The 13,002-nt window shown below is 35.7% G+C and overlaps 1 protein-coding gene across 4 annotated transcripts; it reads left to right on the top strand.

Annotated features, from left to right (window-relative positions):
* Nucleotides 1–480: 480 nt before the first annotated feature.
* On the top strand, nucleotides 481–6,187 carry LOC110895757 (trihelix transcription factor ASR3). 4 transcript variants are annotated; one of them, XM_035980974.1, is made up of 3 exons: nucleotides 481–1,102; nucleotides 3,419–3,500; nucleotides 5,639–5,837. In XM_035980974.1, exons 1-3 carry the CDS (start codon nucleotides 529–531, stop codon nucleotides 5,784–5,786), a joined length of 804 nt encoding a protein of 267 aa, XP_035836867.1. In that variant the 5' UTR covers nucleotides 481–528; the 3' UTR covers nucleotides 5,787–5,837. The 4 variants fall into 4 exon arrangements, with proteins under 4 accessions (XP_035836867.1, XP_021998806.1, XP_021998804.1 ...); XM_022143114.2 differs by lacking the exon at nucleotides 3,419–3,500 and having other exon boundaries at nucleotides 482–1,102; nucleotides 5,642–6,187; XM_022143112.2 differs by lacking the exon at nucleotides 3,419–3,500 and having other exon boundaries at nucleotides 482–1,102; nucleotides 5,615–6,187.
* The last annotated feature ends 6,815 nt before the right edge of the window (nucleotides 6,188–13,002 follow it).

Genomic DNA, 13,002 nt, shown 5'->3' with positions numbered 1-13,002 from the left:
AAAATTGTTTTTATTTTAAATAAAACCCAACGACTAGTCTAGCTATTAACCTCGATGATCACAATTTCAATCCCCGTTCACCTAACTCGAAAACTATTACCCGGAACATAGGTGACGGTGTTCTCACTCGAGTAGTGAGTACCCGAGATCAAATCAAGCACGCCCAAACACCATAAGAAGCACATTACATTATTACTAAGGTTTATTTTTGTTTCTTTCAGAACAAAATATATATATTTTTTGGGATAAGGAGCACATTACATTATTACGAAGGTTTATTATTGTTTCTTTCAGAACAAAATATAATTTTCTAAACAATATAAGAACTACTAGAGTAATAATAATAATAATAATAATAATAATAATAATAATAATATTATTATTATTATTATTATTATTATTATTATTATTATTATTATTATTATTATTATTAAACTTAAAAATAAGAATATAATTGTATGTGAATATATATAAGCAGAAACAGGTAAGTGAAGCAACATTTGATATAGGTATTGTACTGCCAAAATAATGTCTGAACCACCACCCAACACATCCACCACACCACCTTATCCTGCCACCATCTCCTACAAAAACCACCATCTGAGCACCAGTACCATCCACGGCGGCGCAGCAACCATCCGCGACTACCGCAAAGGCAACTGGACCCCGGAAGAAACCCTGATCCTGATTACCGCCAAGAGGCTGGACGATGAACGTCGCATCACCACCACCTCCAGCAGCCGTACCGGCGGGGAGCTGCGGTGGAAGTGGGTGGAGAACTACTGCTGGAGCAACGGGTGCCTCCGCAGCCAGAACCAGTGCAATGACAAGTGGGATAACTTGCTTCGTGACTACAAGAAGGTCCGTGATTATCAAAACCGGTCAACTGGTCAACCTTCTTATTGGGCCATGGATAAAACCCAACGCAAGCATCTCAATCTTCCTTCCAATATGTTACCCAACATCTACGAGGCATTGAACGACGTCGTTCAGAAGAAACACTTCCCCAACAAGACCTCTTTTCCTCTACAGCAGCCTCTCTCCGCCCTTCCGCCGCCACCAGCTCCGCTTCCCCCTCCTCCTCCTCCTCCTCCTGCCTCAGGTACGCCAACAAAACACACACACCAATTACCTGCATTTATATTACTGTCTCTACGTATTAATCTTATGTGTTTCATGTTTTTTTACTTAGTTCAAAATATAAGAAAATTGAAATATAATTTTTATTCAGTAATTTTTTGAAGCTCAAAAGTTTATATAAACAGTCAAATTTAAGAACAAAACATATCAACAAATCAGATCACTCTGAGGGCCTTTTACAAGTAAAATATAGATAAAATTTAAAATAATGCACAATCAAGTAAAAAAATTCAACATTTTAGGTTTGCTATTTTTATTCTCTGAATAATTAATTATTTTTTGTACTGAAACTTACCCATACATATATTTTTATATATATATTTTTATAAAATGTTGCAATTGTAAAATAGACAATGTGTTTATCTTTAGATTTTATATATTGATCAAGGTAAAGTGGGAAAGATCTAACCTTTTCTAACACCCACGTGGCATCTCCCATGTATACTAAGTAAAATATATAATATAAACTTCATATCTAATTCAGTATTTCTCATTAGTTTCGTTATTGTTAAATATAAGTTTTAGAAAAACTGAAAAATCCTGCTAAAACACCCTGATCAAACATAATCAAAACACTAACTCATCAACTCAAAAATCCAATTATTAAACGATTTAAAATTTTGACAATGATGGGAAAGTCAATTTATTTAGCACAATCAACCTTGTAACTCAAAAAACTTGGTTTTAAGATTTAATATTAATTTGTTATCAAGTATGTTTTTTTTCTTCTAAATTATTAAACCCGAGTGATTTAAACAAAGTTAGAAAACCATATATCATTTATATTTCCATTAAATTCTTTTGAACACGTGTGTGTTTTTATTTTTTATATATACAACTATCTATTAGTATCTTCTTTATTTTTTAATTTAGTTTTTCAAACCTTAACTAAAGACATGTTACATTTTTTTTCTAAAATCATTCTTTATAGTTGTAGGGATTAGCATTCACATCCTACCTATCAAAATAAATACGTGCGAATGTGTTTTCATATTATAAAAGGTAGAGAAAGTGATTGTGAGTGAAGAAGATAGAAAATGTTATTATATATTTGAAGAGTTATTGTTCACCCTCTATAATTTTTTAATATATTTTGAAAGTGTTTGTCAGTGGAAGTGAGAGAAAAGGTGATGATAAATAGGGGTGTTCAGAAAAACCGTAACCAAATAAAAACCGTAAATCAAACGGTAATTGTGACCGAGTAAACCGATTCAAAACAACGAATTCGGTTTTTGCTTTAGTTTATAACCGAAACCGAATTGTGAATATGGTTTTTGGTTCGGTTTTTGGATCCACATTTATTTTATTTGGTTTATTCGATTTATTTGATAACCGAATAAACCATTAATTTAATTAATTAATTATTAAATAAATATAATAATGTTTCATAAACTATATACAATTTATTAGCCTAAGATACTAAGTCTAATATCTAAGTATATGTATTCCCATGGTTTGAAAATTATTTATATTTTGCGTCGTTAGACTTGTTGAATATTTATAGTTTCTATGATTTATGTTTTGAAAGTTTTAACTTTGTGGTTGTTTGTACGACTATTTTATGGATATGTTTGTTTTTTTATACTATGTCTTTTATTTATATATTGTTAGGTTTAAATTAGTTGCTGATTTGATGTTCGAAAGTTAGAACACAAACATAAATTTAAATTTGTTAAGAAAAGTATTTAGGTACAATTTGGTTTCTAACCGAAACCAAACCGAATTGAATTTCGCTTGTTTTGGTTTGGTTTGCATATTCCTAATTTGGTTTGGTTTTTGGTTTGGGGCATAAAATTTTGAAAACCGAAAAAACTGAACCTAATAAAATATAAATCGAATAGATGAACACTCATAATAATAAAGGTATGAAAAATATTATTTAATTGAAAGAAGTGAGAAAAAGTTTTCTTTGGATGTAATTAGTAAGGACATTATATTAGTTAACGAATTTTCTTGCAACCGAAAATATATATGTACACGGTTTATAAACTTTAGATCAAAAAGAACAAATAAAGAAAAAAAACGAGAAAGAATAAATTAAAATAATAATTATAATTGTGGGGGGATGTGAGGAGAAATAAAAAATAAAAAGTTGATATGAAGTTTATGCGTCGGTTATAGATGTATATATAGACAGAGAGTGAGAGATAGATACAGAGAGAGAGAGAGAGGGGGAAAGATAATGTTGGTCAAAGATGCAGGTTTGAAAACTGTGTGACAGTAGAGTTATTGCAATCCCTCCCTTTCCTTCCATTTATTGTTGTTGGATTTTATACAGTACAGTCAACAGCTGTTGAGACTGCTTTACAACCTCACCATTTCATCAAGTACCTGCAAAAGCTCCTCATTCATGCCATCATGTGGGTCCTCTTTGTATTCAACCTTTTTGGAGCTTTCTTTTTACATGTTTTGATTATAAAGTATTAGTTTTTTTGGTATTTTGGAGTGTAGTGACACTGATGATGGTGGTCGCCTGCACACAAAGATTCTCCCATCCCATGCAATACCTAATACTGCACCACACTTTGACTACGTACTAATCATTGCTTACCTTAAACCCCTCCTACCTAACATGGGTTTAACAAAAAACCACGTTGTTAGTCGGTCATCCATGATCATACGAGAAAAACAGACAACACTCATAATTCATTCATAGAGGCACACTTAACTATTTAGGGAATCAAAGATTCGAGGGGGTGAGCTCTCATCTCAACTACCGATCTATTTGAAATGAAATTATACGATTAGATCACGCACATGCAGAGGCAAACCCTATAATTTTTCATTCCAGGTCAGCTTTTTTATAGCTCCTTTGGGTTGACCTGATCACATAGATCCTGATAACTTACTTGTCTTTGCAACAACTAAAACTAAGAGCTAGGTATTAAAAGGAAATTATGACCATAAAAAGTTGTATAATTGTTGAATAAATCTTTGAAAAAGGATAACTTTAGTTCTGAAACCAATCTGGTTCCCCAATTGTTTTTCATGTTTTTGAATGCAAAATGTAGAGATCGATCTTTATTAAGTAATCAAAATTCTTCGGGTCAGCTTAACTATACTCAGTGGCGGAGCCACACTTTGAACAACGGTGTCGTCCGACACCATTGAATTTTGTGTAGCAAATACAACGTATAATAGAAAAACTTCGAGCGACACCATGGTTTTTTTACGAGCGACACCATTGTTTTGTTTTCTTCTAAAAGAATTACATAATAAACAAATTTATATTTAAAAAATTAAGCCCAGTTACTTGAGTTTAATTAGTATAATTTAAATTATTAAAGGTCCATGCTTAATTTTTATTTTTTTCTAATCCAGTAAGCATTATAGCCCCATGTTTAATTGACTTTGTTTCAATTGTTTAACCTAATAGGATGTTTGATGATCATTTTAATGATGCGTGCATTTGTTTGTTATAATGAAAAAGAGGTTTTTTTTTTTGCAAGATGTCATTGAAAACGTTATGAATCGTTTTCAAAACATGAAAATGCGTACAAAGCAACTATTAAATGCATTTTTTATGTATTTCAAATGACTTTGTAATTTTATGACGTGTTTTTATTCAATGACATTGTACTTTTACTATGATATTTGCTTTTATTATCTGATTTGACCCGACTAGATCCGAACGGATCCAAAAAGTTCGACTCCAGGTTACTATAAACCGGAATATCCATAAAAAATGACACCATAAGAAAAAATTTATGGCTCCGCCACTGACTATAGTATAGGTTAATATCATCATCATCATACCAGTAAATCCCACTAATAGCAAAGCTAAGTTAGGGTCTAAGGAGGGTAGATGTAGACAACCTTACTACCTCTACCCCGTAGGAATCGAGAGACTGCTCCCAGTGAGACCCTCGGCTCGATTGTGGTTTTGTATCAAGCCTTAGACCTAAAACACATAACACTTAAACAATTGGGACCGAGACTAACTGGTGCATGTACCCCCGTGTCTTTCAGCTATCAACGTCACCACACGATACATGATTAATCATCTGCCGCTTTTAACGTTGTTTTCACGAAATTAGTAAAATAACGTTAAAGTTAGTACCATTGCACTTTTGCCCCTCGAGCGCCCACACATATACACATTATATGTGTACAACGCAAGCGGGGCATGTAGTATAGGTTAATATAAAAAGAAAAAAAATGTGGGGTCGGTTGGTGTTTCTAGGTCTGTCCATGTGTGTCTCTTTCAGTTTTTACTAAGCTCAAAAGAACATTTCACTCAACATTAGATATGATCTATTTACAATTAAGTCTATCATAAATGAAAACCAGAAAATGTAGCAAATTAAATGATTTGTTACAATGACATTACACTAATAACTTAAGATATATAGGACGCGTTTATCTTAATATAAAATGTAACGCTCGAACAGATGTTTTTTGATGCATGTTTATAATTTATGCTGGCTTTTATTTCTAAGATTAATATTGTTATTCTGGTTGTTCTAAATTGAAGTTGTCTGCTTTGAATATACGTTAGAAGCATCAGCAGAATCACTAGAATCACAAGGAGACGAGGCGGAGAGAGTGGACAGCGAAACGAAAAGGAGAAGGGTGAGAGACGAGGACATAGGATCAGCCATTATTCGCAGCACGAAACTCTTGTCAGAAACACTAAAACATCATGACGACAATAAAGAAAAACGGCACAATCAGTTACTCGAACTTGAACAGCAGAGGCTTCAATTGGAAGAAACGCGTAACGAAGTTAACCGTCAAGGTATTGCTGCTTTGATCACCTCCATAAATAAGCTTTCGGAAGCTATCCATTCCCTCATTTCAGAGAAGCGTACATGACAAAATATGCGCAGGATTCAAATTTAATTGATCGAGATAATACTATATATATTAACTTAGGATGATTGGTGGTTCATTATTGCATTATGCTATACAAGTTTATTATGTGCTTTCACGTATATATATTGGAATTCTGAGGTGTTCATTGAAGCAGAAGTACTTGGAAGATAAATCTATGGCCTTCTGTTTTTTGGTGTGTTGGAGGATAATATATATATGGGTTTTTTTTTTTTTTTAAAAAAAACAACAAAAGCAGAAAACAAATTTATACATATTCTTATAACATGTGGTTGTGTATATACGAATTTTTAGTTTTTATGATTGGTTATTTTACTAACATGCACCATAATGTTGGAGAGTGTAATGCTGCTAATATTCACTAAACAAAAGGATTCATTATATCAGATATTTGTATTTTCGTACGTATACATTCTTATAATAACTTACATATGAGAATTTAGACATTTTTTAAATTGTATTTTATAAAATAAATATCTTTGAGAATAATTACGTGAAAGGTATAATAATAATAAAACTTACATATTTACACATTTTTAAACTTACGTTAATTTGTGTTATATATGAGGATTCATAATATGAAATTCTTTTAGTTTTCAAAGTATTATGTATGAAAGTGACTTAATATTATATTATTAATATTACTAACTTTCCTCGTGTGCTATTATTATTACCGGTGTTAATTAATAATCATGTACAACCACTTGAAGTGCATGTTATTTTAGTTTGTGCATGGACGGAGCAATTCCAGCGGGCAAACTCAAATTTTAACCCGCTACCCATTTTTTTGATTTGGCGTATTTATGTTATAATAGTACATGTATGCGGATATTTTGGTCCGTGCACACTTTAAGATGGCTTTAAGATTCACAATTTATGAGGATATATGTCACGCCCCCAAATTCCACCTGCGGAGTAACACCCGCTTGAGGGCGTGACTGACCAGGATCCAGCCACCAATTATGCTAAGCATTGGTTAATAGTAAAGTAATTGCTATCTAAAGTAGTTAGCAACATCGTAGTTTAAGTTCGATAATTAGTTTAAACAAAAACAGCGGAAGCATAAACCAGAAAGATAGTTCAAAGTTCAAGATAATCAAAACCCAACACACGGGTTTAGACGAACACTACACATTCCCAAGCGGCAGCTCCTCAGTCACTGGTTACCTGCAAAGCATGCAGTAAGGTGTCAACAATAATGCTGAGTGAGTTCACTAGTTGTCCAGTTTTAATTACCAAAAACTTGTTTCACCAGTTAATTTACTCGTTTATACATGCCATGGGGAGCTACCCCAAAAGTTAGCGACTAAACTGTTTTTCCAATACCGAACACTAGGTAACCGTTTGCGTTTCCGCAGGATGCCCCGATGTCAATGTTCTATCATCATTGACGGATGCCTGAGTACATTAGTTCACGACCGATCCCAAACCATGGCACGGTGTGAGGTTGGTAAAACCTAAATAGCGCTATCAACTAATAACCCGTTCGCCTGGCCCCGGCGACTAATCGGTATTATGTAGTAGGGACTTGAGTGATAGAGTTTCGTTTAGTGCCGTTAGTTGCAATCCGTATAAATAGTAATTAACTAAAGGTTCCCAATAACAAGGGAAGAAAAGTAAGTTGTATCCCTCATAGGGGATAGTGTTGTTTGTAGTTCCGTTTCCCAAACCACCGGGAATGCATGCTTTAGGTTGTGAACTCACCTTGGGTTGCTCGGTAGATTAAATACACGGTCAATCACGTTGGTCACCACGTCCTAGCATGGTTACCAAATATAGGTCAAGTTGGGGTACAAGTAATCACGTATAGCAATCACGTATAGACAAACTTAAAATGCACACATTCAACAGTTGGGTTATTGGGCCTGCTCTAACATTTTCACAAACAGTAACAGATATACATGCAGTCCAGTCAACAGATAGTCTAACAAGCTCTTGGCCCAATAACACTTAGGTAGCTCAGTCGAGACAAGGGCGGTTTCGACTCGAGAATGCACGGTTTCGAGTCGCAACCAAGGGTTCCGACTCGCAACCTCGGTCTCGGTTCATCATGCTTTGGTCTCGAGTCGCAACCAGGGGTTCCGACTCGCAACCTCGGTTTCGGTTCATCATGTGCTGCTTGCGAGTCGCAACCGGGAGATCTCGACAAATCACGTTTTGGTCTCGAGTCGCAACCAAGGGTTCCGACTCGCAACCACTGTTACGTGCACCAGAATCCTTCTAGAACCTGTCCACTGTACTAGCCAATGAAATTGTGTTTTTGTGTGATTGTGTACTATCCAACCATATTGCACCAACATGTTTTCTTGTCTGATTACTAAGCAAAATGGATCAAAACAACCTGATTTTAAATATTCATATCACCTTCAACATGTTCTTCATATATTCAAGCCACATTCAAATAGTTCATCACTTTTTAGGGTTTTCTACCTCTAACAAAACCTCCTATGTTGCATCGAATTCATTAGAATAGTGAACACCAACCGGAAATGCATTCAAAATCACGCATATGCATCACATATTCATTCAAACTTATATATATATTGCAAGGCATTTGTTCATTTCTACATTTACAAGTCAAGCTAGTATGATAACCATCAACATCTTATGCATCAAAACCCTATTCATCATATAAGCATCATTTAGTAACAAGTTACCATTTTCTTTATCAATCAATCACTAGATCAACAAGTATTTTGCTTAAACAACAATAATAGCATCAACTATACAAGAAAAGGCACATTTGACATGCATAAGATTTAACAAGCAAACATATACAACATTATCATCACTAACCGGTTAGATGTAGGAGTACAAGAATATGGATGAACCAAGCTCCGAGTGATGATCTCGAGCTAGAATCCGAGAGCCTTGATGTTTCGGTTGGATCCGAGAGAGATGAGAGGGTGAGGAAGTGATCTTGATTTGTTAAGGTTTAGGGTTTTAATGAGAGGTAGAGAGTGTGAGAGTGTGAAAGAATGTTTGAGTGTCAAAATGAGGGAAGTGTGGCTTATGTGGGGATTTTATAACCCATTCAAGGGCCATGCACCCTTATGGGTTTCCGAGTGGGTTTCGTGTGAGGCTAAAGGAAGCGGCCCAACGGCCCATCAGTTCAATATTCACTCGAGACCGGGTGGTCTCGAGTCGGGTTCGCGGTCTCGACTCACTTCTACTCTAATATATATTTATATCATACATACATACAACACATTATCGGCACATAGCACAAAAGAAATCACAACTTTCATTTTATAACACATATACACGCACAATGTAATTACAAGGTAGTTGTTCGGAAAACCTAGAGTGTCACATTATCCCCAAGTTTTAAGAACTTTCGTCCCGAAAGTTAAGGCAGTCACTGTCAAGCTAGTATAAGTGAGAACGTTTCAACGGGGTGTCACATCATCCCCCCGTTAGTTTGGAATTTCGTCCCGAAATTCGGTTGTAGCTTCAGTGCTGGGGTTTTCGTTTGGGAACAACTGGGGATACTTGTGCTTCATCTGGTCTTCCCGCTCCCAGGTAAACTCTGGGCCACGTCGCGAGTTCCAACGGACTCGTACAAGAGGTATCTGGCTACGTTTGAGGATCTTGATCTCTCGATCCGTGATCTCAATCGGTTCCTCAGTAAAGTGTAGCTGTTCATCAATAGTTAGTTCCTTGAAAGGAATTACGAGCGTTTCATCTGATAGACACTTCTTCAGATTAGACACGTGAAATACGTTGTGTACCGCACTCAGTTCTTCAGGCAGGTTCAATCTATAAGCAACCTTACCAATTTTCTCGGTAATTTCAAATGGTCCGATATATCGCGGATTAAGCTTGCCCCGTTTAACAAAGCGAACCACACCCTTCCAGGGTGAGACTTTAAGTAGAACCCGGTCACCGACCTGGAATTCTAGTGGTTTCCTACGCTTATCAGCGTAACTTTTCTGACGGTCACGAGCTGCCGCCATGCGTTGTCTGATCTGGGCAATCTTTTCCGTTGTATCCACCACCATCTCTGGGCCCGTGATTTGACTATCACCGACTTCCGCCCAGCAGAGAGGTGATCGGCATTTACGACCGTACAATGCCTCAAAAGGTGCTGCCTGAATACTAGTGTGGTAGCTGTTGTTGTAGGAGAATTCCACTAGCGGTAGATGTGTAACACCCTAGTTACTAAATTACGGTTTTATATGAAATTACCACAATTAGATGTGTAGTTAAGACCATACATATTATATAAATGTGGGCTTATTAAAACTTTTAACAAATCATAAGTTATTCAACATAACTTAATCGAGTTCGTTGTTTAAAATTTACAACGTGGCAATGTGCGGAAACGTGTATCTATATCGTGTTCGGTTCTTCGTTGAGCTTGATCTTCTTCCGGCATCCACAAAGTACCTACATTTCATAAAAACATGAAATGCTTTAGTCATACGGGACTTAAAACGCGTCTAAACAAATTTGAGAAACAATTGATAACAAAACAAAGTTTTCAACCTGACCTCCACCGTAAATTACGGTGGCACCGTAATTTACGGTGGCCACTGGTAGTACAGGCCCCCACCGTAAACCAGGAGGGATCCACCGTAGCCTTTTTCAACTCCACCGTAAATTACGGTGGACACCGTAATTTACGGTGGCCCCTGCATCAGCAGGTCTGCAGCTTAGTTCAGCTATGCTAGTTTTTACGGAAACGGCCATAACTTCTTCGTTATTGATTCGTTTTACCCGATTCCTTTTCCTACGCGTCCGTAATTTAATCCTCCATTTTATGAGGTTAAAATCCGACATTCGACTTAACAAAATTTAAGACTTCTAAGTTTTCGGCTTATTTCCCTTTTTTGCCAATTTTGACCCGTTTGCGAGTTCACCATCAAACATGTTCATTTGACCCTTATGTCACATATACTTCTTCGACTTAATGTTGCCTATCATATTAGATTTTAATCGCCGGTTTAATTACTCAAATTAAACCCATTTTTACTCGGATACTTATTTTGACCCGTTATGGGTATTTAAGCATTTTCAAGCCTAAAAACGCTTTCGAATGCTTCTATATTTATTCTAAGCATTTACCTAATCATAGAACTCGTTTCCAAACAACTTTTAAAGGTTGTTTGCTCGAATTAGCCAACAAGGGCGTTTTGGTCGATTATGTTCTTTTTACTACGAAAGGCTCTCTATCCCATTTATTCGACCAAAATAGCATTTTAAACTACGACATGAATATGCATACCTGGCCCGGATCAACAAGTAGACCCGATTTATAAATACCTTGCTTTTTAATCGCTAAGTAAGAGCGATGCGAGTATTCATTGGATTTCTATTCCTGTAAGCATATAACTCGACAAAAGATCATTAGTCAATATTGTCAAAAGGTGATGTCTACACCTTTTGACCCGTTTGGCCGAATTGACCGTTTGTCTTTTCGAGATGATATTTATTATCACCTCAACTACATGACCCGCTCCGTTAACACGGTACGGTCATTTCTACTTATAAACCTTTCATTACCACTTTCGTCATAATATGACCGAATTATCTATTTACTTCCTTTTTAACGATTATTATGGTTTCTTTCATCTTTGATTATCTAGTTCCGTACGTCTACACGACGGAACATCGTATTTTAATTGTTTAGTTATTCCATTCGTTATTTATACGCTAAGGGGATATTACACAATCTAAGACTAGTGTAAGCTATACTTACCTCGCATCCCGCATACGCCTTTCTTCTCGTGCTTGATTCATTTGACCCGCTTCCTTTCCAAGCCTCTACCTAGCTTGTCAAGCGTCAAACTATCATCATAATTCGTAAGACGGTTATATTAGTCATCATTAATTATGACTATTCCATCTTACATGTTTTCTATCACAATTACCATTCGATCTTATTAATGGTCGGTTTGACTATTTAAAAGTCAAATCACCAATTAACACATATGATTGCACTATTAAGTTCACAAGACTCAATTAGGCACATTATCAACACTTAGTTCTCATTTAGGCATTTCAACAAACACCTAATGTGCATGATTTTACATATTTATAATCAAGTTCATAACTTGTTATTTTTACCAAGATTTTTAACATCTTTTACAAGGCAATCATCTAATTTATAGTTCAATATCAGAATTAACCTCATAGAATTCAAATAACACTAATCTACTCATCATGGTTCTAGTGTTCACCTTGTTTCTACAAAACCCACTACACACACATGGTGGATGATCATGAATTTCATAGTTTAAACATTAATTCAACAAAGTAATGACTAGGGTTTACTCCTAGACATGATTTCATTACTATTTTACCCAAATAACGATCATGCAAACTCAAATCTCAAATCTCATGTGTTCATCCAAATTTGAGATGGAACCAAAGTGGGAATTTTGACATACCTTACGATCCCTTCACTGAGGTGATCACTAGTTTGTGCTCGGATTTCCATTTAGGTTCGATTCCCCTTTCCAATTTGTTGATTTGTGCTTGTTAGGGTTTGAGTAAGGAACCCTCCCTTGGCTCCTGTGATTGTCACGACCAGAACACACACTTTAAGTGTGTGTTTTGGTGTTTTAACTCTTGTTTTATTAAAACAAGTTTCCCACTTGGCAACATTAGCCCCTCATGTTTTATTTTGATCAAATGAGGCTATAACTCACCATTAGTCAGTTAATTAAATGCTTCTAACTAGGTTAATTATTCCTAGTTACTTTAACGTGTTCGGGAAGTTATAACCCGTTATATTTTAAGTCCCGTTATTTTGGGCTTTTTATACACTTTGTTTTTCTCAAAGTATTTATTTCCCCTTTTAGTTAATATTAGGTTTATTTATTTAAGTCCTAATATTTACCGGGTACATTTTCACCACTAGCGGTATTTTACCCGTCGTTAATGTTAACGTGGTTTGATTACCAAACCCGTTTTTGGGTTGTTACAAGTCTACCCCCCTTAAAGAGGTTTCGTCCTCGAAACCTTTTATGATATAACTCATTGAGTTTAAACTCAATGTATTTTGAGCCGAGAAATCCCTTAAAC

This window comes from Helianthus annuus, chromosome 12, assembly GCF_002127325.2.
Source record: "Helianthus annuus cultivar XRQ/B chromosome 12, HanXRQr2.0-SUNRISE, whole genome shotgun sequence".
Lineage (NCBI taxonomy): Eukaryota > Viridiplantae > Streptophyta > Magnoliopsida > Asterales > Asteraceae > Helianthus > Helianthus annuus.
Note: the sequence above shows the minus strand (reverse complement) of the source record. Positions and strands in the feature narration are given on the sequence as shown.

What these genes read in the sequence shown, in the direction of transcription:
- LOC110895757 (XM_022143112.2), top strand. Translation starts at nt 529, where the DNA reads ATGTCTGAACCACCACCCAACACATCCACCACACCACCTTATCCTGCC. An exon ending in TCCTCCTCCTCCTGCCTCAG is followed by an intron (nt 1,103 to 5,614) that starts GTACGCCAACAA and finishes TCTAAATTGAAG; the next exon opens with TTGTCTGCTTTGAATATACG.